The sequence below is a fragment of the Chamaea fasciata genome, unplaced genomic scaffold, assembly GCF_029207755.1.
Source record: "Chamaea fasciata isolate MVZ Bird 193981 ecotype frontalis unplaced genomic scaffold, bChaFas1.0.hap1 SCAF_13, whole genome shotgun sequence".
Classification (NCBI taxonomy): Eukaryota; Metazoa; Chordata; class Aves; order Passeriformes; family Sylviidae; genus Chamaea; species Chamaea fasciata.
The window spans coordinates 14,327,510-14,353,819 of NW_027094098.1; the positions used below are offsets into that span (position 1 = coordinate 14,327,510).

General features: G+C 46.2%; 1 protein-coding gene across 6 annotated transcripts in view; it reads right to left on the reverse strand.

Moving 5' to 3' along the window:
* Positions 1 to 15,929, reverse strand: part of ADAMTS9 (ADAM metallopeptidase with thrombospondin type 1 motif 9) — an 80,606-nt gene extending 64,677 nt beyond the window's left edge. For 2 of the 6 annotated variants that reach the window (XM_066195540.1, XM_066195539.1), the window contains exons 1-4: positions 15,062 to 15,929; positions 14,566 to 14,954; positions 13,194 to 13,356; positions 449 to 735 (exon numbers count right to left, since the gene is read on the reverse strand). In XM_066195540.1, the coding sequence (XP_066051637.1) occupies positions 449 to 735; positions 13,194 to 13,356; positions 14,566 to 14,954; positions 15,062 to 15,155 (933 nt within the window). In that variant the 5' untranslated portion in view covers positions 15,156 to 15,929. The remainder of the gene's footprint in view (positions 1 to 448; positions 736 to 13,193; positions 13,357 to 14,565; positions 14,955 to 15,061) is intronic. The other 4 variants (XM_066195544.1, XM_066195543.1, XM_066195541.1 and 1 more) reach the window with 3 other exon arrangements.
* Positions 15,930 to 26,310: the final 10,381 nt, after the last annotated feature.

A 26,310-nucleotide genomic window follows, 5' to 3' on the forward strand; every position in this document is an offset into this window, starting at 1 on the left:
GAACTATGCTAAGGAACAAGGTGACCACAGGCTCCTTCTCCTTGCGGCAGCAAGGGAAGCCAGGCAACTGCATAACCTACCAGCACCATTCCCCTGGAAGGCAGAGTGCCCAAAGTACCTTTCAAATTCAGCTGTTGTTTCACGTGGGCTTAAATAAAGAGTACAGTGTGTGGACTAAACAACCAGTGATACTGCTCATGGTGTCTGATATTCAGAAAACTGGAGAAGAGAGGTGTGAGAAGGATCAGGAAGCATGATGGATCTGGGAAAGAAGACTCCAACAAGTGTTTTCCAGCCACATTTTACCATTTTTAATGTAACCCCAGCATTATTTCCATGCCTGGGAAGGCAAACTGATGACGTTGCATATGAACACAGCAGAGAGGGCCTCTGTGAGCACTAGAAAATGGTTTGTGGGTGAATCTACTTGCCCTGGTTGAACACTCACTATTGACATCAGGGTTAAGACATAGTGCTGTAGGTTGGCTCCATGGTAGGCGACCATCCTGCTGTCAGCCACCACCATCACCTCCACAAAACGTGGGTAGGACAGGAAGCGCTTTGTTCGCTTGTGGCTCTTCTTTTCACCAACGGTCCCCGTCTTGTTGCTGTCCCCAGAAAAAGAATTCACTTCCAGGCTGTGTTTCAACATCTCCACGTCAGATAATATGCTGCTCTCTGCCCACTGCCTTCTCCAGTGTTTCCGCTTGTTCTTTTTGTGACTGTGGTCATGATCTATGGTCAAAAGGGAGAAAAAAAACATACAGTACATTCTGGAGTGAATAAAATTAATACCACGTGTATGTTAAGTCAAAATACCTATTACCTCAACAAAGTTGTGTGGGCTTGCTCCAAACAAGCAGGGATCTGAAACAGAAGAACTCTGTGGAAGCCCAGCATGTAATCCAACATCTAAGGCTTCATTTATAAAGCCATCCTGGGGAAGCCAGTAGCACTTAGAGGTGGACATTCCCTGCAATAGAGCCAGCTCCTGGCCTGTACAGGAGGGATGGAGCCCTGCAATGGTAATTAGCCACTGCAGCAGCAGCGTGAGGATTCTGGGCACATCCAAGGTGGCCAGGAAATCACAGGAAACAAAGGTCCAGATCCTGTATTTCTAACTCAGGCATGAAGGACGGCAGGATTTGGCCTTCACAGCAAAGCAATTATATATGATTTATTTCTGTCTCTAACAATAACACGCCTAGGCTTCAGTTCCCCCTCTCCCTTTATTATTCTGTGCTACAGGAATGGTAAAGGTCATCTAATAGCACAGCTGCCACTAGCGAAAGAATAGAATTCAGGAAGTTTCACATATACTGCTTTTGATATTCAATTAGGCCAAACATAAAAGCAGCCTGAAAATATACTCCATGCTGATACAAAGACGACCAAGTAAAGAGGGAGAACAGGCATATAAAACATATGGAACATGTACAATTAAGATTTACCATCTGATTAGTATGTAATTATTGCATTATTTAAATGTAAGAGCAAAATCAGGCTTATTTGATGCCACTTAATTTTTAATCAGTTCATCATAGGAAGTAGCTAATTGAATGTGATTCATCCACGAAAGACTGTTCACTTCTGCATTTAATATAAAGCCAGATCTGAACTACTCATCTACGACTCCAGGCTACAACCCTCATGCTCTTTGTAGCTTTAGTTTAATTTCGTCATGGTGGTGAAAAATATCACATTTCCTTATCTGACCCATTGAGTAGGTTAGAGGAAGCATAATATTAGGGAACAAAGGAATATTCAATGCTCAAACAAGATTGAAATGATAGGAAATATCTAAGTTATTTTTCCTGTGTAGTTTCCTTTTAGGAATATTTGTAGTAATTTCCAAAAAAAGAAATATATTCTGCAGTACCACGGCAGGCAAAGGGGATCAGCCAGCTTCTACCTATCTGAAAAATACTATCCTTTTGCTCTATGTGTAAGTAGGCAACAGAGTAGTTAAGAATTAAATCCGGTCTCCTCTGCACTACCTAAGCCCTCTAAATTCCCCTTTCTTGATATAGTCCAGACCACCTTAATACAGCAGAGAGTCTGCAGTTATTTGAGTAAGAATTCGAGAAAGCCAATGGCATTTGTGGTTATAATTGGATTGCCCTAGTTCCTCTGCTCTAATCAATGCCCTTGTGTTGGCAAGGTTGTGCTCTCATGCTGGCACCGCTTCGTGGGCAACCATGACATTATCCCAACTCATTCAGTGCCAATCAGCTTGGGGAGCCAACTATGCATACAAATAACTTAAAGGTGAGGAGAGGACCAGACTGAGGAGAAAGTGCTAACCCCAGCCCTTCAGCCAGCTCCTCTCCTCTCTGCACCCTCAGCCTGCCACTCAAATTTCACCTTTTAAACCATTAACTTCCAAAAGGAGCAGGTGCCCAAGGAAAAAATGTGTTAAGGATGGAGAGATGCTCAACAGGGCTTGAGTGAGGCTGAAGACAAGGTTGCAGAGTGAAGACAGAGCTCTGCAGGGCCCCAGGTGGGACCACGAGGCTCAGCTGCCTTCTCCTCCAACCATCCAGGCAGAGGGAAGTTAGACGCCAAAAAAAGAGGGAGTTGCAAAGACACCTATCCTGGAAGACACCTATCACACAGAAGGTGTATAAAAGAAATTAACTGATATTCACTGGGGTTGCACTGAAATCCTGCAGCTGGTGCCACATGCTAAAAAAACCCCCACAAACCCAGAGAGTACCCCATGAAATTCCACATCTTGTTCTGAGAGCCTTGACCTGCCCGTGATCATGCAGGGGAATCAGAGTCCAACACAGGCAGGTACATCCAGCACACAGGAAAAACGACTTTCCTTTTTGGGCAGAGATCTGGCACAGAATCATTTAGGTTGGAAAAGATACTTAAGATCATCAAGTCCAATCATTAATCTAATGCTGCCAAAGTGATGGTATAGTTATCAGTGTTCTTTCCCCATCCAGCACAAAAATGAAGTCAGACACATCATCACTTCTAAAACAACTGAATTATTTCCACTCACAAAGTCACTCCAACACTTGCAGTGTCCTATTTGGACAGGTCATGTATTGGGTGACCTGTATTTGTCAGCCTGGTTACTGGAAAACCTGGCACCAGTAAGGGGATGCACTGCATGAAAAGCCACTCCTGGACTTTGCTAGTAGTGAACAGTTATCTTCACCCATCTTTCTTGCATGTAGACAGTGTGCACTCACCTGTAAAAAATTAAATGCTAATGGTTGTGCACTGCTTTCAACCCATCTGTAAAACCCTGCCCACATTAATGGGAGCTGCATATAGGCGCTGCCAGGAACTCTGTGTGCCTGATTCTGTTGATATCCTGCTCCATTACAATGGCCACCAACAGCACACTGAATGGTGCAATGTGCTGCCCCTTCCATCAGGCACAAGGGAAAAATCTCTCACATTACACAAAACTGTGATTTTGCAGCACCAGCTTCCTACTGCCACACATAACACCAGAAAAGGGTGTGATATTTCCTCACCTTATTTTCCTTCTTCTTTTTTTCTATTGTGTTAACATAGTAACAGAAATCTGGAAGAAAAATGGGTTGCTTGGCAAGCCCTCAATCTTTGCAATGACCTGAAACACATCTACTTACACACGATAGCAACTGGATGGGTTTAAGAAACAAAACTTTTTTTTTTTTACTTTGTAGAAAACCGAACTCCAGTGAGTAGACAAACCCTTTAAAACCATGCAAACTACAGTTCAATAATTCAAGTATCAGGCGAGCCCATGCACCGATTCAACAGTTCATATTCATTTGAGAGACAGGTAAAGGCAAGAATAATGTCCACTTTACTGCATACTTTACTAAGACAACCTATGCTACTTTCACTGCCGTTATACAGACCTGGTAGTTTATTTTAATTCTTCTTTCTGTTTGGTTTCTTCTTTGTAATGTGGGATGCACAAAGGAGACCCAATCCTGTGAAAGGATATTGCTTCCTGATGGCATCTTCCCACTAACGCGATTTATTTTCGCTTGGGCAAGAAGCCTCAGCCCAGAACCCATTCAGCTGATTTATGGATGCTTCCTGCTGGGTAATGTACTTTGGATCTATCACAAGAAAGAGGGCAGGGAAGACTCAGGCCCTACGTGAGTACTTTGCCTGCATGAAAGGGTGACAGGGCAGAGTCAGGATCTGCTTTTGACATAGTGGCTATCATTATACTGAACCCAAATACTAGAAGATGGAATGCTCCCTTATCCCAACAGTCCTAATCCTTTCCATTTCTACATTAGCTAGTCCTTGGAATAGAAAGCAATTTGCACAATTGAGTAAGACATAACAATTCAAGCAATTCCAGTTCAGCTCCAAGTTCATAAGGGCTGCACATAGCAGTGAAAAAAAAAATATAGAACACAGAGAAAGAGAGAGCAAGAGAAGGGGGGGAAGAAATTCTTGAGCTAAGAACATCTCCCTGCTAGGAAAAAAGTGTGATCTTTTCAAACCAACTTATTATCATAACTTTTCTGAATGTGTAACCTAGGATTTTTAACAAAGTTTGCCACTCAGTGGTTGGCCCACATCACTTCTAGCCCTGCTCTGATCCAGTCGCACAGATAATAGAACTATCATTTGGAAGTTAATTATTTATTGCACACCTCCATAAAACAGACCACAATTCAGCTGAGCTCCCCTCAGGCAGTCAGTCAGTATGTGACCTGTCTCCCTCAATTCCACAGGAGCAAACCCTGGAAAAAAACTGCAGTACAAGCTCCAGCTCCAGCTGCCTGACTGGATTTGCTGCTGTAGCTGGTACAACAGCAGCCACCCAAGGCACTGCCATCACTTGGGAAACTGAGAAGAGAGGTAAATGGAATTGCCCTCATGCAGAGATCAGATTGGCTGAAATCAAACCACATTTTTAGGCTCTTCTTGCCAAGAAATGGAATGGAAGTTGGCTCCTCTTTAGGACACAAATAGGTCCTAAGCTGGACCAATGAATTTTTCTAGCCCTAGGTCTGTATTAATTCTACATCAAGATGTTTTGTATCTCTATATTTCTATACATCTACAAATGTATCTCAGATGGCTTTGCATGAGGCCAAATTTTCACCTCTGTTAATGTGGGGTGCTGTTGTGGTCAGCATAACCCAGAGCTGAACACACCTTCTCTGCCAGCAGAGAAGAGCCAGGGACGAGAGCCAGGGATGGAAACATAATGGGGAACCAGCCACTGCCTTGCCCTGTACCACACTGAGATCATCAGTCCTACGAGCAGGACTAATCCTGTCTTCCCTCTGGATAACTCCTTGACTGTGCAACCAGAGTTGCTGCTATAGCTGGGAAGGGAAAAGAGGTCTTATGAATAGAAGTGAGATCTATTAGCTACATTGCAAGGGAAATGAAGGATCTGGGCCAGCTGGGATCCAAAGAGAAAGATATTCTGCATTAAGAGTGGAAAGGAAAGTTTGCTTGATTTTCCAAACCTGCAGATGAGGAAGTGCTCCACTCAAATTAATCTGAGCCCACTCAACTGACATCAACTGGGATTTCAACCTCCAGCAGCAAGAGATGGACAAAATTGCATTAATCAAACTTTCATGGTTGGAACTATTGAAAATGCAGTAAAATATCAGCACTATCACAAATGCCACTCTTAGAGCAATACAAAGGAAGGAAGCTTTGGTTTGCTCATGTTATTCACATTTCCCTTTGAATTATGAAACTGTCCTGGGCTCAGGATAGCTCCCTCCCAAACTGTTACAGGAGAATCACAATCTTGGGCTTCTACAAAGAACTTTTCTTTGCTGCTAGGAAAAATACTTGCATGGATGGATCATAAGCCCTCAGGACCAAGGCACACCTACTTGTTAAATTTCTCACCTTCCTCTGCTTTGAACTTTGCACACACACTTTAGTAAAGTGGTTTTCTAAATGTCCAGCTGCAGCAATGCTCAGATCCACAGACAGGTCCATGTCCAGCAGCTCCTGCTGCTGAAGTCAGTCCCACATGTCAAGCCCAGAGCCTGAAATTTGTGTTTGCAATATGTGAAAATATTAAGGCCAGAAAGCAAGGCTATAAAGCCATGGGCAGTTCAGACTGGCATGAAACATCACTGATGCAAAAACCAACAGTTCCACCCCAATTCACTCACTGCATCCTGTGTCTGTGACTATAGAGACCTGGAGATGCCAGAGCTCAAGGTGATGCTGAACCCTGATTTCTGTCAGGGTGACCCTGGCTTTCTTCTCACTGCTTGAACCAGAATGCTGAGAACCATGGACTTGCAGTGAGCAGCAATCAACTTCCCTTAGTAGTACAACATTCTCTGGTTTAAAACATGCTAACACTAAAGACCACACATACTCTAGATGTTTTCTTTCCTGGTGATGAATATCAGAATGCATTCCAGCCTAAAAGATTATTTTTCTGCCTAAGGCAAAAAGTTGTAAGTGAAAGCTATCAATTTTGCACAGTAGACAGAAAGTAGATTAATGAACAAAACAAATTGGAAGGAGATACTAACACACAAGCTGAACATGTGGCAGAAAATGATTCAAGATCATCTTACAGAACTCCCACACATGCTCTTCAGGCAACTTCCAATGCACAACAGCCACAAGCACACCAGCCTGTGCTCCACACTTGTGTCTAGTGACACCTATGAGGTACCATGCCAACAAGAACAACACTGAGGCCATCACAACTTTGTACTGACAGTCAGTAAAAGATAAGACAAAATATCCCATTAGAAAAAAAATAAACTGTCTAGCAATTTGTCACAGGGATATTCATAATGACATTACAGGCATATGGGAATGGAAGGTACAGAATAGTCAGCCTGATTATTTTCAGTAGTATATGCCATAGGGAACAGACAGAAAGCACCGAAGTGATCCCTCCCTGCTTCTCCTACCAGTCCTCCTTCAGTGGATGTCTACACAGATGAGGAAAAAATATATCCATTTTGATTCCAGGAGAATATTTTAACTCTGTCCACTTACCATGTTTAAATTGCAGAACAATAACCAATCAACAATAATTTGTTTAGTCACAGTCTTAAGTTTTACACCTCTATAGGGTTCCAGATGGATGCTTGATACATTTTCAATACTAAGAGTAACAAAAAAATGCATGCATCTTACTTATAACTCACACTGAGAAATCTTGAACCAAACCTAATTATGGGATCTGTATCGTTGACTGTGATCAATGTTTTTTATTATCTTATTTCACTTGCGAACATCACAAGATACCTCAAACATTACAAACTGATCCTTTCCCCAGCTCAGCATGGCAAAAGCTTATGCTTGACCTCCCAGGCTCATCTGACCAAAAACCAGTTGGCTCTTACTATGCTGTTACCTCAACAGGGAGGCAGAAATAGAATTAATTACATTAGCATATGGGAGTTGTGATGCAATTCTCTTCTGTATTCTGGGAGGGAAGGAAACCTGAATTAATTACTATCTGACTAAAAATTACAATCCACTTCTTTAAGATAAGAAACTTCTCTGAGGAAAAGAACAAAATCAGTATTTTACCCTGAGGCCAAAAGCAAAGCTGACAGCTTAAACAGATTCTTGAAAGAGCTCAAGGATTGCTCAACCTGGAAGTAAAGGCTTAAGAAAACCTCCCTGCAGATCTCCTGCAACCCTGAGTTTACGTGACATTCGGCAGTACAGAATTTGCCTGATGACCTGCCTGGAAACCAGACACCTAGAATGCAAAATTCTGCTGGATGAATGAGTTGAAAACAAAAAAAAACAAAAAACAACAACAACAACAAAAAAGGGACACAGTTGGAAGCAAGACAGAGTCCAAAACAAACAGCAAAAATACTTAAGGACTGTAGACCAACAATCCAAGCACAAAGGATCTCAGATCTCACCACAGATCATTCGCAAGAGTACAAACATTGAGTCCTGTGGAAGAAGAATTCAAAGTTTCTGCCTCAAAACTGCTATAAAGTAAGAACATAACACATACAAAGGGTCTGTAGAAGGAGCAGGAAATTTTCCATCACTGGCCCCATTCCACTTCATTGCCAACTGTAACACTACAGACACACCTTGAAACACAGCTCAAGCAGGAACCAAAGCTCATCCCCTCCCTGCCCCAGTAAAAGACCACACTACAAAGTCAGGCTTTAGCCATAGCACCAGAGCCCAAACACATCCTTCCCCCAGGTCTCCTCCCTGGTCATGGTACTGATAACACACTAACAGATCCCCATTCCGGCAACCCCAACCTGACCACCCCATGCAAGCACATGGGAACATGGTGACAGGACCCTCTCCTGCTTGTGCCATGGGTTCACCAGTGACTTCCCATGCAGCTGGTTGGCATTAGGAGAGCAGGCTGGTGCTAATTGTCATGCCGAAACAAGATCACAGTCATTGAGCTGGCAGCACCGGGCATCTGCTTGTTCAAGACACACAAGGGCAGCACTCCTCTGCTCTGGTAGTTCCCCAGGGTCATGTTCAGTGGGAAAGGTTGTTACAGTTACTATGAAAGGGTAATCTATTACAAATTACTCAACAATGCAACTGAAAACTCAGTGACATATTACTGAGTATTCCTGTGTAATGCTAGCTCAGCAGCAAGACTTGGTTCATGTCGCTGGTTTCTCCTGTGCTTTTTACAGGACCCTTCTCAGCACAACTAAGACACAGAGCTTCTCTCCTCCTCACCTGGACCATATGGGGCTTCCTTTTGTGGAGCTGCTCTGCTTGGCCACACACGTACTCTCCAGTAGTCAAACTGCTGTAACACTCAATGAAATATCAGCAAATTTGAGACCTTTTGCATGTGTTTTTGGCAGGTACTGGGATGTTCCAAGCCTGCAGGTTGTGTCCCACCGCCATCTGTGCTGGTAATACTTGGTGGATTTTGGAAAGCAGCTTTCCCATCTCTGCCAGCAGTGGGTGGGGGCACAGTCAGCACGATGCAGGTAAGACCTGCTCTGTCCTGCACTCATCTGAGCCTGCTTCCAAAACCTCACCACCTCAGCACAAACCGCTGGAAGGCCTCTTTGCTGGCTACAGCCCCTTGGCTCCCCTCCAGAAACAGGAACAGCTCTAATCGTCTTCCTACTAGTTTGGCACCATCACAGTGTTATTGCTGCTTCTGCATGAGGAGTTTTGCCCGTGGTGGATGTTCCTGCTTTAAATGCTCTCATTAAGGAGCGAGGACTTTGTGCAAGATCCTCACATGCAGCCCCAGAGCCCAGGTCCAATGCCAGCCTCAGGATGGGCACAGCTGACCAGCACCGAGGGAACAGCTCACACTTACTATACATTCAGTCATTGCTTTATTCATCTCAGCCCCAGACAGGTCTCGACTATAAAAGAATTATGAGAAATGAGGCAAGAACAGAGATGTATTTACCTAATGAAGCTGGGATGGAAATTGGATCAGCCAAAGGAAGGCAATGGGTACAGAGAAAGGAGCTGCCTCAAAAAGTTTAGTCAGGAGTCCTGCACTAGGCTCACAGTAAAAGCTGCATAGAATTTGCTAAGTTGGCAGCAAGAGCTGGGCAGGCAACAGAAGTGGGGCAATGAAAGGGCACAATACTTGCAATTATACTCACTCACACACACAGGGAAATTGTGGCTCAGTGCAACCAGGCAGGTGGAGGCCACATCTGTCTCATAACAAGGGGTGGCCAACAGGCGGAATGATTGTGAAAGTTCAGTAAAAGGCTAAAGCTATCACAGACCCCAACAAAACTGAAAGAGAAGAGCTCCAGAGAACTCAACAACCAAAATTTACATACAAATACATATATATACACATCAGTGACAAAACACATGGGAAATAAGATAGAAAGGAGAAGCAGCAGAAACGGACATAAGACCCAAAGCAAGAAGTGGCCTGAAGTGGTTTATTTAAGTGATGACTGAAGTGATGGCCTGAAGTGGTTTATTTAAGGCAGTGTCCTATCGGCATCTGGAGCTGGACACCTCTCTGCAAGACCAAACCTTGAGGGTTTCACAGAGAAAGGGCTCACAGGCCTGCTCCTGGCAGAAGGCCCCACTGGATGGGGGCTTGGGGAGGTACTGTGACTTCACAAAGGTGGCTGCACACAGATGCAGGATGCAGCTCCACACCTTTATCACTGGAGTCAGGTTGTTCCTCTGTGGGGCGCAGGAAAGCTGTGCTCTCCAGCTTTGCAACGAGCCACTTCCTTTTTTCTTTTTTTAGGATCGCAATTTCTTTTCTCTTCCTCCTCCACCTCAAAAAAGCGGATATTTAATAATTGGGTCGGAAGAGCTTCCTATCCTGAAGCAATGGGTGGTAGTGGTGCTGCACCTATAGTGACATCATGCTGTCAAACTGGCCAAGTCCTCATCCCGTCAGGGCTATTCAGTAAAACACAACTAATTATTCTGCCAGATTCCCGGCCAGACGACAAACTGATTCATGGCACTAACTATAAGAAAAGAAGGAGAGGAAAATGCACCATTTCCTACGACTGAAACTACATTAACCTGTTACCCCAAGGAAAACTCTGTCCAAAGTTTTTGTTGCAGCAGCTGAGCTGTATGCCAGACGGCTGAAACGCATTGCCAGAGACCCCAGTGCTGTGCTATGAAAGTTCATCTGCAGAGCACAGCTTCCATTTGATATCCATCAGTGTTCACAGGAAAAAGATCTTTTTCCAGAACACCTGCAGAGTATCTTTTATGTCAGAGGACCTAAAACTGTTATCAGAAACTGCCAACTGAAACTTAACAAAACTGAAAACCTGGTTTTCTAGGCTGACCTCAGGATGCTGAAAACTAAAAGTAAGACCAGAGAGACTGCTGCAAATGAAAGCTTTTACTCAATCTGTTAGTCAATTCACAAGGGAAACTTTCCTGAATACCTTAAGAAGTCTAAAATTACATCATTATGGCAAGGGCACACCAGTATGTTGCTTATTAATCATTTCCAGGAAGATGACTATCAGAAAGTCATTCTTAATAGCAACACTGCCTGGCAACATGGGGTCCCTTGCTCACTTCAGGGTGGGTACCTTAGATTTCCCTCACATGAATTTCCTCCTCGAGTTAATTTCCACCCCCTGCCAGAAGAGCCTGCAATGCAAATGCACTGTTTCACACGTTCTTCTGACAAAAGACTGGATTCACACAACCCCCTTCAACTATGACTAACTCCCAAACTTTCATTAAACCATTCTCTGGCAGGAGTGAGAGATACACCTTGTCTAAAACAGTGAGTGCTGTTAGATTTTGCATGTTCACCTCTGCTGTAAAGACATGCGAGACACCGTCTCACACCAGATGTTACCTCAGGGAGGATGCCAAGGTTCAGCGTTGCCCAAGCTGCTCTGAACTTGCTCCTTAAATGAATTAACCAAGACTTGCTCACCATATACATATGGCCATAGCATCATTCCCTTTCAAAAGCTTGGACAATGACAACAAGGACAGATGGTAAAGAGGGAGAGATGGAGGGAAAGAGGACAGGAAGACAAGTAAGACTCTCATGCCTATCTGGAACACTTAAGCTTGTGTTTGAGATGTGAGAACTCCTCTCTCCACTACATGAGGCAACTGAGAAAAGCAAGAAAGGGAAGACAAGCAAGAAGCAAAGCATATTGGAACGAAGGAGGAAGAGATATACACCACATTGGTAAAATCACAGATGGAGTATTATTCTTGAGAATTACAATACAGAAGAAAAATATCCTAAATGGGAACTATGATACAATGGGGTGAAATACAGCAGTCTGTTACAGCAGCACAGAGTCAAGTCCAAAAGCAAAATTCAGAGCCCTCCCAGCTACCTTTGATTCAATGAGTCCTGTGATCTGCTGCTCCATTCCTCCAAGGGTTACTGATGCAATGTGCCAGATTCCATGTTTCTTTCCAACTGTTCTGAGTCTCCTGCATCTGATCTCAAAGAAGGGAGCAGAAACAGCTGGAAGAGAGAAACCAGAATGGCATATTCCAGCAGCAACCCTTGGAAGAACAAACAATGACAGCCTTGTGAGATGTGCCACCGTGCCCTGGCACATACATTTGCATGTGGAGGCGGATTTAGGTCTTCTAGAAGAAACACATGTTTCTCTGGCTAGTCACAGAGTATCAGAGCATCTTTGGACTTAGCATGATCAGTGCAAGCTGAACAGACTGACAGCTCAACAGCACAGCCACAATCCACAGTCACGGGTGCCAAATAAGTAATGTGTGCTAAGAGCAGCCTAATTTGGGCACCATATTTGTCCTCCAGTAGTACCATTACTTCCTGACCAACTCCACCTACTTTGCAGCATATGAGCAGCTTGCAGCCCACAAGGAAACCCAGTCAAGGTCTATTCTGTTCAGGCTTTAAAGTTCCTGTAGACTCTAGCTGCAGGCCAAAGGAGGAGGGCAAAACAGCAGGTGAAACAGAAGACTGAAGGAATAAGCTTCCTCAGAGAAAACTTAGGTATTTTCTGCCAAAGGGAAGGATTAGCTGTGAACATCAGGAAGTCAAGGAAGCAGAGAGCAGCAGGAGGCCACTGCAGATAATGGGACAGTAGGAGCAAGGCTATTGCTCATCAAGGCACATGAAGGGGGAAAGAAAAAGGTTTGTGCTCTTTCATATGTGCAAGGACTAGAAAGAGAAAGTGAGGAGGTCAGGGAGATGGTGCTGGTGGAGGAAGGGCCACGAGAAAAAAAAAAAAGCCTTTGAAAATGAACCATGGAAAAGTGATTACAAAGGGAAGAACTGTCAGGGTTGGTGTTAGGACCTACTCATTTCCACTAGAAAGAAGTAAGATGTGGCAACTCAGAGTCAGATTTGGGGAGGGAAGACCAGGAGCACAGCAAGACCAAGACAGAAGGATGTCATGAGTATCAGACAGAATATATAAGATTAGGATGGTTGGGAATTACATGTAGGAGAGAACAGAAAACAAATTTAAGGGCTCACAGAATACTTAAGGCAAGACAGACCAAAATCTCGATTGCCAGCTTTTTATCAGGAATCAAAAGGAAACTGCAACATTTTTCTGACCGCAACTTCCTTATAACCAATTCCTAGAAAGCACGGGTGCACCACATCTCTCCAGGACAGAGTTACCACCACAAGCCCAGTCCTAGCACTCACAGCACCATTTCTAGAGGGGTGCCTCAACTGCACATCCCTTCTTTCCCACACAGACCTACTGCCTTTTAACTGCAAATAGCACTTCCACGTATCAAGTCATCCAAGGCAGTAACAAAATGAGTACCTGGAGTATTGCAAGTCTGCCTGTCCTCTGAAGAGTTGGTTGGAGGTGTCCGGTGTCGGTAGACAAGATGTGGTTTATTGTGCTCTTCTTCATACTCCTGTTCCTCAAGTGATAGGAGTGGCTCTACAAAATAGTCCCCATCATCAGACTTGAATGTGCCTAGCTGAGAGGGACCAGAGAGAGGAACAGGTCAGCTTTGGGCAATGACAAGCCACCTAGCAGCACTACCCCACGAAACGAGCAGTTCCTGAGAGAGGTGTGCCCAGTTCTGAGGTAACCCCTGTGACGGCACCGGCTGGAGCTCCAGCTTCGCTCACATTGCTTGCACCCACCCTGGAATGCACAGCCATCCCACTGGTGGTTACAGAGGGCTAATTACCAACCTACAGGCAGGGAGCATGAGAGGGGCACTTCTGCCAGACCCTGTCCTTATGCCAGTGACCTTTACAAGCCAGTCCTGCCCGAAGGGTGATGATGCTGCTGTGCACTGGAGGCTCCAGTGCAACCCCGTCATGTGCTGGTTTCACACAGCACAACTCCTCGAGACAGGCTTATAACCCATATATAAGGACCAGAGGAAGGTGTCCAGCTAGTGAAATCCCTGCTTATGAGAAGACATCAACACTCCTAGATGCATACAACTATGAATGCAAATATTTGGCGGGTAAATAAAAAAATACCCAAGACAAAACATTCTGCAGCCATCCCACACTGGATCTATGGCCAGTACCTGGGAGGGAAGCCACACACACGTGCCCAAGCCTAGGTGAATACATGCACCCAGAGGAGCTCCTGGACTGAATGAAGCCAGCAGAAACCTCCGGGGACCCCCTGGGATTGACACCCGTGGGACTCAAAGACACCAGGACAGACAGAAGGGACAGCCTTTTTAGGAGCTTCTGCTCATCCCGGTGCCAACACCCCTGCACCGAAGGGCACCTAGCTTGGGTAGCAGGGACCCGGCCATGCCCCTGGTGCGGGGCGCTGGGCGGCTCCGGGATCGGCACTGGTGGTAAGCCCGCAGCCATCCCCACCGTCACCCCAGGAGGCAGACGGGGATCGGCGCCCGGGTCTGGCCCATGGACCGCCCGCCCGGGTGTCGGCGGGTGGCATTTTCCCCCCAAAACCCGCGGAGCAGGAGCAGCGCCCGCCGGAACCCGAGCGATGAAGAGCGCCGGGCGAGACAGCTCGGGCGGGGTGGGCCGGAGCCGCCCGCCGCGGTGAGGGGAAGGGGCGGGCCCCACGGCTCTGCCGGCCGGCCCACCCTCCCTCGGCCCGTTCCTCCTCCTCCTCCTCCTCCTCCTCCTCCGCGCTTCCGCCCCTGGCCCACAGCGGGGCGGGGCCGGGCCGGCGGTCGGGGCGCGGGTCTCACCATCCCGGAGCAGAGGCTGATAACGGCGGTGAGCCGAGGGCGGGCGTTGACGTGCCCCCGGTAGAAGCAATGCTTCACGTCGGCGTCGGCCGCCTCGGCGTAGAGGCGCCGCTGGTCTGCGGCGGGCTCTCCTAGGAGGCTGACGGTGAAGATCGGGGCGATGAAGGCCGAGTTGGCCGTCAGGTTGAAGAGGAACTGCTGCCCAAAGGCGGACAGCCTGTAGTGTGCCTTCGGGGAGGCGGCGGCGGCCGCCGTCCAGGCGTCGGGGGCAGCACTGGTGCTCCGCCGGCGCCGCCTGAAGTGGACATCGGTGGGGAAGGGCTCACCGAACTCATTCACTCGGGTAGGAGTCACGATCTCGTACTCGCTGAGCTTCTCCAGCAGCTGGGCTGCGAGGGGACAGACGCATATGCCGCTGAGTGAGGTGGCCGAGCCCCGCGGCCCCGGGGGGCGGCAGCGCAGCACTCCCCGCGCCCCTCCCCGAGCACCCCCTTACCTTGCCTGGGGTGCAGCTTCTGCCTCCTCGCTCCCGTCCTCAAGCCGTCGATGAAGAGCGTGGTGAGTGCCAGCGCCAGCGGCGCCAGCTGCATGGTGCTGCGCGCTGTCCTCGGAGGAGCAGCCTTCCCCGCCTCCGCTTCTTCTCCTCCTTTATTCCTCCCTTTCCCTCTTTCAATTTTTTTTTTTTTTTCTCTCTTCTCCTTTCCAGTGGCCCCCCTCCCGGCCCCCGGAGCGCTGCCGCGGGAAGGCGCAGGAGCCGGGCGGCGTTAGGGGCGGGCGGGCCGGCGGCGCGCGGGGCGCCGGGGGCCGCGCATGGTGCGCGGGGGGCGGACGGGCCGGGGCCGGGGTCGGGACCGACGGGCCGGGACGGGGGAGCCGCCCGCCCGCCCGCCTGCCTGCCTGCTCTCCCTCGCTTTCCGCCTCTCCCCCCGTCGGGCTGGTGGACGAGAGCTGCCGGGACTCAGTTTAAAAAGGGGCGTGCTCCATAGATCAAGCAGGAGAAAGCCCGCCCTCCTCCGCTCCCCTCCGCTCCTTCCAATATGTCACTTTCTTCTCTCATTGCCGGCGAACGCAGAAGTCGCAGGTTTTGGTCAGGAAAAACCAAAGCTGGAGCTGGACGGAGTGGGCGGGGAGAGTCCGAGCCGCCGGGTCCTTCCAAAAAGCTCTAAAATCCCATAGTAGCCCGGCCAGAGCTCTGCTTTGCCAGGTCCTGCTGGGGATGGGTCACTGGGAGGAGAGCTGAGTTTCCTTACATAATTAACGTTTTCCGTTTTTTGTTTTTGTTTTTTTTTGGTTTTTTTTTTTCCCCCCTAAAGGCAGCTTGAAGAAGTGGACCAACAATTGGAGAATCCCGTGGGGCACTTCTTCTAGCAGTCGTTTTATTCTGCATTTCTCAGATAAGAGGCAATTCAAGCAACTTTCGTTCAGGATTAGATTTGTGTTGTACACTTTTTAGGCACCCTGACCAAGAAGGAAGATTATATCCTTATCTGAGTTTATTTTGTTTTATTTTACAGTTTGAAAGGTCTCTGTAAAAATTCAAGACATCCTTTAGAGCTAAATGTAATTAAGCACTGTCTGCTATCCCTTCCTCAAATTAAAACCCTCAGCCTTGGTTTAAAAGGTTTTTAAACCTTTAAAGCCTATAAGCAAGGGAAAAGAGAAGTTTCAAAGTTCAATTTGCACTTCCACAGAAAATGTCAAAGTTCTTTGCTCAACTTTGGGACAAGGCACAGAAATGTTGGTATTTGCTGCAGAAAGGGAAAGTTTTAAAATAAAAATCAGTTCAGAATCCACTTCTGGGCAAAACGGCATATCATGACTCTTCAAAACAACTGGTAAAGTCTTACAAACCTCAACTATTAGGAGTCAATTATTAATTTTGTATGATGAATATAAAAGCCAGAATAAGTAAAGCGTCACCTGCAAAGCTGTGCATCTTCAACCCTGTGACTGGCTGACCAGAGTTGCAGGGTTGGGAGGCAGAGCCTCGGCAGTGCAGGAATCTCCAGGACTGTGGAGACCCAAGTCAGCACACGCTTAGGGCAAGGTGTAATGGCACATAACCTCCCTGCCTGGCGTTGTGCCCACGCTTGTAAACCAGGTTTAATTAAAATCTCGGATACTTACCGTGTGATAACTCACCCACATCTCTCTGAGCTGCAGTGCTTGCAGAGCACGCTGAGCCCTGACTACCTTCCTACAATGTCCATAGGTACTCCAAAGCTTTCAGTCTTGACAGAGAGAGATACACACAGGGTGCTTGAGCTTGGTATAATGCTCCAGAAATCATGGTGGGAGAAGGAAGGGTAGCTGTATCCCAAACTCAGGTGGGTGTGGACACATTTCCCAGGAGTGCCAGGAGGAGACTGAGCTGTCAGTTGGGCGTGTGGAGCAATATTGAGCGGCTGATCAGCAAAGGGGGAGTGAGGAAAAGTGAACCGAGTTGCCTGAGGAAGGATAGGTGAAAAGCTGAGCATAGCATTAGGGCTGAGTCAGAGGGGAGGGGAGGAGGCTTACGTGGAGCTAGTCCTGCCAGTGTCCTGTGGAAGAGGGGTGCAGCCTTCAGGCCTCAGATCAGCGTAGTTTTGGGAAACAGGTCTGGTTTATTTGGGCTGCAGAGTCCCCCAGGGCATCCCCATCTCACAAACATCCCACCACACTCAGCCTCAGCATCGCCTGTGCCATGTTAGGTACTGGTCAGAGCTGCCTTCCTTCTGTTCAGCTCACTGTCACAGGAAAACCTATCAAAGCTTTGGAGTTTTCTCCTTAGTTTTCCTCCAAAGTGACCAGTTAATTTGGCACTGGGGTGAGGTTTGACAGGGCTCAGGACTGGCACAGGGTGAGAAGGGGCAGCACACACCTGTGCCTTGGTTGGGTAGGACCCTTTCCTTTTTGGCACTGAGCTGAATGGAGCAAGGTTGTTTTGTGGAGCATCCTTACAGCCCCACCCACAGATCTGAAACCACCAACCTGAGGGAAGTCAAGAAACACAAGTCCATAATTCAGAAGAGGGGATCCAACTCATGGGATTCCATTATGGGGAACTTCCATTAGAGTTGGGAGTGGTGTGAAACCTCCCAGGACCAGATCCTGGCTTTGCAATGTCACTAAACCTACATTTATGCACGTCGTGCAGCATGGCATGACTTCCAGAGCCATTTCCATCAATATGCACAAATTGTATGTTGTATGGCATTTTGAATCTTTACAGCTGGAGATTAGGAAGTGCAGAATGAAAGCTGTACTGTAAGTAAATAGATTATGTGCAGTTTAGAGAAACTAAGCTGCAATCTTAAATTCAAATAACTTTCCTATTAGGAAGGATCTATTAATACTTACGGTATGGCAATTGTGCAGACTCCAAGTCCTCACCCAGTCAAAAGTAAGCCTTAAGAGCCCATACCTACCCATGGAAAAATCCCCTTAAAACACTGGGAATTTTGCCTATGTAAATACCACAGAACTTGAGCTGCAAATGCCTCTCTATAAACTACAAAATCGGAACTTGATCACAACAGCAAAACTTCAGTAAGAAATTTAAGGCAGTGCACACTGCAATAATACACTTGAGGAACCCAGTTTTTTGCACTGCTTTCCCCCCTTGTTACCATTTCCTTTTCCCTAAACGCGAGGCCATCCCCAGTACTAATCTTTGTGGCTCAGCCTCTCCAGGTAAGTGTCATCTTCCTTTATCTGCTGCATCCTCTTGCTTGCCTAAAGATTATCTCACAAGGCAGACGGTTTCCCTTTGATGGTTGTTCCTCAGTGCTACAAGATACCTGAAAACAGCCAACTTTTCTCCTTATGTCTAATCTGTGTGGTCAGAAAGTGAAAGATTTAATTCCCTTCAAACAGCTGACTCTCCTCCCCTACCCCTCTCATTTATCTGCTGATGCTCGTAACAAGGATACCACCCTGGGGTGCCTTTCTCTTTCTTTTGGAAGCTCTCATAAAGGCTTCTCTTTAAAAGACATTTTCAGCAGTTGTGTCAAAGCTGGATTTTTAAGTTGTTTTAAGTCTTTCACGTTTGTTTGGAGGGACTGAAACTTGCAAGTTCTTGGTGTATACTCAATTTTCAAACTTGTTATCTGTGCCAAGCCAACTCTTTTTGGTCCTCATTAAAAGGATTTAAATACACTCATCTACTGTAGTGCTTTAAGCTCCTGCTTCCTCCCTGGGGTTCCCTTCTTACCCCATATAGTGTGCTGCTGCCATCAAGGTCTGAATCACTGTGTTGTTTGGGAGTTTGCTCCTCTGACCCATAGGAGGCGGGGAAGTGCTCTCTGCCATTCCCAGCAATACTGGCACAGCACTGCTATCACTGCTGCCACAATTTGCCCTCTGTGGGCCCATGTCCTGGTCCCCATCTTAGGGCCAGTGGCTGAGGGAGATGTGAAATGATGTGCCAGGATGCTGCAGAGCCATCGGTGCCATCCTACTCCCCTGAATACTGAGATGTGCACATTGAGGTGACTAATTCAAGGTCACCCAGGGAAATAATACCCAAACATCCTTCTTCTCGATCCTGGGTCAAACTGTGCAACTCAAACATCTTCCCAGCCAGTGCACTGCAGCAGGAGCTGTGTCCTGTGGGAGCCATCCATAGCTCTGCACAGAGGTGCAAGGTGGGGCACAGTGGAAACACAGTGTGGCCTTGTCCTTGCAGATGTCATCCCTGCTCTTTGCCTGGGTAGGGAACCACCATTTGGGAACAGAAGGTGAAGGAGGGAAAGCAAACAAGTCTGTCACACTGCTCCACTCACATGCAAGGAAACTGGCCCTCAGTTTGCCTCAGAAACAACTCTGGCCCTGGAAAACAGATACATGAATAGAACAAGGGACTGGGTGGGGGGAACAGCAAAGCCCACGTAGACACTGCAAATGTGTGGGATTTTCATCTTCAGGTCAGCATGGATGAACATAATGATCCCTTGAGGCTCTCCACTTGAAACTGCTGATTCCAGCTCACCCCTCCCCTGCTCCCAGCATTGCTGCTGACTGCTCGAACACTGCTCCTGTTCCTTACACCTCTTATCTGCCACGTGGAAAGTGCTCAGGGTAGCCCAGCTGCTGGGTCTCGCTTCAGCCTGGCAGTTCCTTTGGCCTGATAAGCAGTTATAGATCCCATCTCTCTTTTTACTGCAGGTAAACCTGGGACAGGTCCTAAAGTAGCTAAGAAACACTTAATTCTGAATCTTCCCATTTTTGTGCAAATTAAGCCACACCAAGCAAAACATTATATTGGTTTATCTTTTGTGTTTGACATGCTATAAATCAAACAGGACCTGAATACACTCCTCATGACTTTTGATATTATGTATGTGTGCATCTATGCTGTGTTCCAGGTGCCTTTGCCAAAACATTAACAGTAATACTAGGAGGACTAAATAGAGCAGATGTTCTGTAATCCCACACCAAAAGGCAACCTGGGAATGTTGGAAATTATGCAGGTACAAAAAGCTTTATCCCTTGAGCCATGTACTTTTATTATATAAACAAATTATCATAACAGCTCTGTGAGGTGTCACCATCACCTTATGAAGGGGAGACTGAGATGATTGATTTGGCAAAGAACACGGGGTCATGGAGCTCTGACCTCATGGTAGTTCCACTCTCCCTCTCCATCTAGTATGCAGCCTAAGTGTATAATGTAGTATTTCAGTGCAGGGATCATTAAACTGTAAAACTCTATTTTAGGAGGGTTGTTTTCTTTCTTTTTCCAAATAGTAGATTGTCTCCAGAGATAACAAAATACAAATATCCAGTAGAGCAGGGAAAAAGCTAAGCAACTTTACAGACACAGTTCTTTTTCCCTTCACTGTTTGATTTCCCTTGGGGTGTAAGAAGGTACCCAGCTAAAAGCAAAGACATCTCCCTGGGGGAAGTCTTTACCATGTTGTCGTATTTGTATTGTGGTAGGAAGTCTCTACTGGTTATAAAACTGTCAAAAAAATTGTCAATGGCCAAAAAGTTGGAAATGTTTTAGGCCTAATCCAGTGCCTGTCAAAACTCATCATCAAAACTTCCACTGACTTGCAGAAGTGCAGAATCTCTGTCATTTCCAGGAGCTATCTGACAGCATCACATCTTGCTCATTAATATCCACCTGACAAGCATATATAACATCCAGTATTTCTTTACCAAGATGCAACATCTTGAAAAAAACCCATTTATTTTTAACTTAGAAAAATGTCTGTGCTTGCAAAGATGCAGTACCCAAAACTGGGGTGTTTTAAAATTCTTCTCAGGTAGCTGAGGGTTCCCAGAACAGATGGGCACAGGGAGGGAGAAGATAATCTAATAGCAGCCCATCACTTTGTAGCACTGCTTGTACCACATCATTACCTCAGCCAGAGTGTGCAACAGACCAGAGCCATTGCCCTCCCTTGCTAAATGATTAAGAGGTGCTGCTTAAATGTGATGCTTCAGATTTGTCAGCAGCCTCCAACAACTTGCAGGATATGTTGAGGAAACAGCTGTCTTCTTATAGGTGTTCCTACACTCTTGCACCCAGTTTCCTCCTTTCCTCTGAAAGCAGCATTGATAAGGAACAGACTAGAAATGCTTGGTGCGGAAGATTCAGCATATAAACGCAGGACAAAAACCCAAAAATGGATTTGGTCTCTCCCCAACTATGCTGTGTTTGCCCTGGATGAAGGAGTGGTGAACAAGTTCTATTTTCAGCTGCACACTCTGCACTGTTTCTCACGATGGCTGTCACTGCCTTGAGCAGCTGGGCACACCTAGCACAGGATCTCTCACTCTGTATTGTGCATGAACTACTGCTTTGCTGTCAGGTGCCTGCAGCCTTGGCTTTGTTACTTAACTTCTCTGTCAGACTCTGCTTTTGCAACCAAAATAGGGGACTTAACAGTAAGATTTCGATTTCTTAGAAGATAAGAGTTTAGGCGAGATGTTAAAAAGCAGGCACAAAAGTAGCAGGATGCGACCAAGGGAGAGTATACTGGATGATCTGCAAAGCTGAAACAAAATTGTCTTTTTCTTCCCAGCTGTTTTCAACAGCCACCTCTGCTCTATGCCTTCATGCCTTCTCACTCGCTAAATACCCTGTTTTGATGGCAAAGGCAGTCTAGGAGCAAACCTGGAATCCATACGTTCCCCTCGCAGGTGTGGGGAGAGCTACAAGAATGATGTGAATTGGCTGCAGCCTTCCTAACCACATTCATGTCATGCCACTCTGGCTGGGATGCCGGCGAGAGAATTAATGGAGTGTAAATCCCTGTTTGGAAATCTTCAGCTTCTCTCTGTAACTCCTTCATTCCCTTTGCAAACCACAGGAAGAGGGGATCTCCCCAGAGAACCACAGCTGCACATTTTGTGTCTTGATTAAAAGTAGCAAAGAATCCACACAGCCAGAGCTGCCTGCCTAATGAATTCAGAGTGAACTGGGATACTTCCAAGGGAATCTGTAGTCCTGAGACTAAACCCTGTGAGCAAAAATCCTCTTTTAAAGTTATTGTATGGCTTGGCTACAAAGATAAGGCACCAGATGGCTTGGGAAGAATTTTTAGAAGACAGTCTGCTGGTATGCCTGGGAGGATCTTGAGAGTTTACATTTACAATGGACCATTTCTTTGGAGGCAAGTGTTTGTCAGGAACATCAGTTTTAATTACTTAAAATGTAGGCTGTTTCCAAATGCAGACAGTGTTAAGAGGAGGTGGTTTTTTTTTTTTCCTGAAGAGAGGACAGCCAACAGAAATCCCTTCCTTTCTAGGTAGCAAATTGACTTGTGAGACTACTGTTATGCAATTTTCCTCCCAAATACTATCCTGCAGCACCTTCTTTCACTGATGAATTATTCATAGCACAAGTGGGTATTTCTTTTCATCTGTTTTCAGCCAATGAAGTTAGTAGCTAATTTTGTCAACTCTAAGCACACAAGAACATGGGTCAGCCCTCAAAATTCCCAAGACTTTCCTGCTGAACCTTACTTTGTCTTTTGCGTGCAAGGAGGGATGAACTGGGACAGGAGCCATAAAGATGCCAGTAGGAATAAGCAGCCTGTCAGCAATCTCAATGTCGCTTTCACACACGCAACTTACTTCTAAATCCAGGTGTGATCAGTTTGCAGTAAGGATTACAGCTCTATTACCCACAATATTGGCTGAATTCAATGACACCAGGAATTGAGCTCCCATATACCCAGTGTGAGGGCATGACATTTCTTTCCCAGTCAGAAGTATTACCCAAAATTATCTAAAGGATTTGGACCATTTGGACCTTCCTGAGAACAATGGCCCTGCTGGAGCTCCTCATCACCTGCCGGTGCATGGCAGACCCAAGAGATATGCATGTGGGCAGCATACCTTGCATGTCTGGAGGTGTGGCAGCTCTGCTAAGGGGGTAGTTTGCTGCCCTACAACACATGGATGTTGAGATATACATGTCATATTTTTCAGACCTTTCAACTTTCTCATATACATTACAACATAAATAATATTAACAAATGTTGGTGATGGGAATCAGGCTTGTGTTTGTAAGCCAGCTGTTTCCATGTTATCTCCCCATATTTTATCATCTTAATTTTTAAATATCCCTAACCTTTCCATTCAAAATTTTTAAAGGGGCAAAGCACGATTTGGAAATGACTGTAACACGAGCATATTTGTTGACTTAATTGACATTGTTTTGACATGTCAGGGCCTCCTAGGGGACCAAGACCCCATTGTCTAATGGCAGAGCAAACACAGGGCTGAAAATGGGGCCAGTATCGGCGTTCCCCTGCCTTATCACACTCAGTTAATGCGTTACTCCACACCAGCCAGCCAGCTAAGAATAGCATTTGTTGCAGGGAGAATTCTCATACACACCAGCAGCATTCTTTCTCTCTGCTGTTTTCATAGGAGGTTCCAGCACATGGTTCTTTGTAACACAAAGCCCATAGTCAATGCAGAGAGTTGTCCAAATCTGAGCCATTTCATCCACCAACAAAGTAGATGTTTGTGTTCCTCCAACAGCAGGAGAGGGAGATGATCACCCATGGCTGAGACTCCTAGACTTGACATAACTTGTGAAACACATGGAGAGCCAAAAGACCAACTTCCCCCAAACATAAGTAGAACTGGCCACATTAAAACAAACACATGTTATCCTGCTTGATTCTGTGCATCAATTAACTCCTCTGAACAGTGAGAATGGAACTTCGTAGCCCTGGTTACACATATAAAACCATGTGGTTTAGGGCAGCAGTATCTAACTGCATGAATTTTTTTTGGATGCCATTATGCATAGAAAATAAGCCTCTGGGCCAGGAGCTGGCACTTTTCAGAAGCTGACATGCTTCTGCTGAAAATGTTTTGAGGGGATCCAGTGTCACCACCTCTCTGCAGCATCATTAACAGCACTGACCAAGAACCATCCCTTTGGCCCTTCTCTCTTGCAGATATCCCTGAGTCATTCTCCTGCAACCCACCACACAGCACAAGGAAGAAAAGAGAAGTTTCTGCATTGCCTAAATACCCAAGAACTACTGACCTGGCCCTCTTAGAGCCATTTCACACTCTCTCCAGGGCACACCAATGGTGAGCATTCAGCAGTGACATTGCAAGGAAAGCTTACAGGGCCATGGTCTGAGCACCAATCCATCTTCCAGGGATCTGCAGTTGGGTGACCCATGCCAGAGATGATGTCCTTGTGCCCCTCTGATGAGCTGCTCCAGGAGGAGAGGGACACAAGTCCTGTCTGGGGACACACAAACATGGCTGTAAGTCTCGTTCTTGTGCAAATGCGGTGCTGGTGTTCAAAAGCCCAACCTTGCACTGCCCTAGGGTCTGATGTCAGTACCAAACATGATGGTTTAGTTTCCATTTCCACCACCCAGAACGGACATGGCTGTGGAAATCCCAGATTACCAATTCTGATTAGGAATAACCACCATAGTCTCAACGATGTGTATGTGTGACTGCTAGTGGCTGTGACATCTCTCAGGGCATGGAGATACAGTTACAGATGTCAAGGACAGAAGTTCCCTTTTACTTTTCTGCTCCACTCCCTATGATTTTTCTCATGCCCCAGCCCTCTTCTTGTGTTGTTCCCTCAGGTCATGTGTCATCTGTCCTAGTCACCAAGGAATTTGGTTCCCGTGCCTAGAACAGCTTTTGTGTTATTGGCAGCTCTTCTTTCTGCACCCATTGAAATCTATAAAAATAAGACAATGCGTGAGTAGTTTTAAATCTAATTATTCTTGTGTTTACTTGGCATAATCTTGGATATTTTGCAACCAATTTATTTGACCCAGCATAGAGCTTCCAGGAGAAGACTTGAGCGTGAGATACAGTGACATGGATGTTTCCTGTCAGTCTAAAATGTGGTACAAGCGTGCCCTTCTCTATTCAAGCCCTTCAGCAAAAGTGCTTGTTGCTTGCTCCTTGATTTCAGGAAATGGGTGCAAATGCACCCAGGCTCCCACTGCAGCTGGAGGTGTCTGGGGCACCCTTGAAGTGGAGGTCCAGCAGCATCTGTCCCTCACATCACAGGCATGAGCCCCTGGCCCTGAGTAGTGTGTAACTAGCACAGCAGTCAGAAAAATTCACACAGAAGATTTTGTAAGCACATTTGCTGGTTTAAACTTTGCCCTAGAGACTGGAGACTCCTGCAACTGTGAGAAAGAAGGGTCCTTGTCATTTATAGCTGAGGTCAGCGAAGGGCCAGAGCAAGGAAGTTTGTATTGCAGCAATTTGTACCTTATCTTGTTTATAGATGTAAACAGAAAGTTTACACTTCCGTTACTGAACTCTCCTACACCAAAAATGTTGAGTGCAAAGAGGAGGAGAGGGATAGGCAACGTGTGTGCACTCGTTTCTTGAACTTATTTCAAGAAGTACACTTAAGGAGTCTGGTGTTTCTGAAGTGCTTGGAAATTCGGACTGTCCTGCAGGGTTTAAAAACCCATCTCTGAAGACTGCAGGGGTCATTCCAGGATCTCGGTAAGGTCTAGATGTAACTTATAAGTCTGATGGACCTGAGTTAACATCATCGAAGCCAAGAATCCTTTAGGAGCTTTAAGTCACTCCCAATTGCTTCTGAAGTCATTGCCCAGGCTTTTCTCATTTTAGTCACAGTACCAGGGTTTTGTATCATCTGAAAAGCTCCAAGGCAAGGGACATATGGAGCTTACAAAAGCATAGTTATTGTGCTAGCTAGCTCCAGTCCCATGCCAAGCAAATTATTCATGCACATTCTGTGGATAGGAGGCACAATTTCATGTGGTTACATGGATAAAGGGAGAAGAATTTGGGCCACTGACTCAGCCTGTCAGCAATGCTTCCCCCTAAATTCAGCCATGGAGCTGCAAAGCAGATTTCTCACAGTACTGATGGTGGGGCAGTGCTCTCTTTGGAAAATGCGACCCCTTATTTACATGCCGCTTGGAAACCAGTATCATACAAGGGAGTCAAATTATTCCTGAAGTCTGACCTTTTGATTATAACCTTTCAGGAAAGTAAGCAATTGAACAAGAGCAGCTTAGAGGTGGCATTTCAAATGAGAATCAGTCAGCTTAGCTGAAATAGGAGCAGTAGCAAAGTGCCCAGCCTGTTGGAGACATGGCCATGCCATGTGATGCTGCTCTCCTGCATCCCAAAGGAAACCTGACATTCTACAGGTGTTCTGCTTTTTGAGTAGTCTCATGGAAGGAGACAGAGTTTGAGGAGACACACTACAAAAGGTTCCTTTTAGCGACTGCAGCTTTTCCATTTCAGCTCTGTGACCAAAGTGCTTTTTTT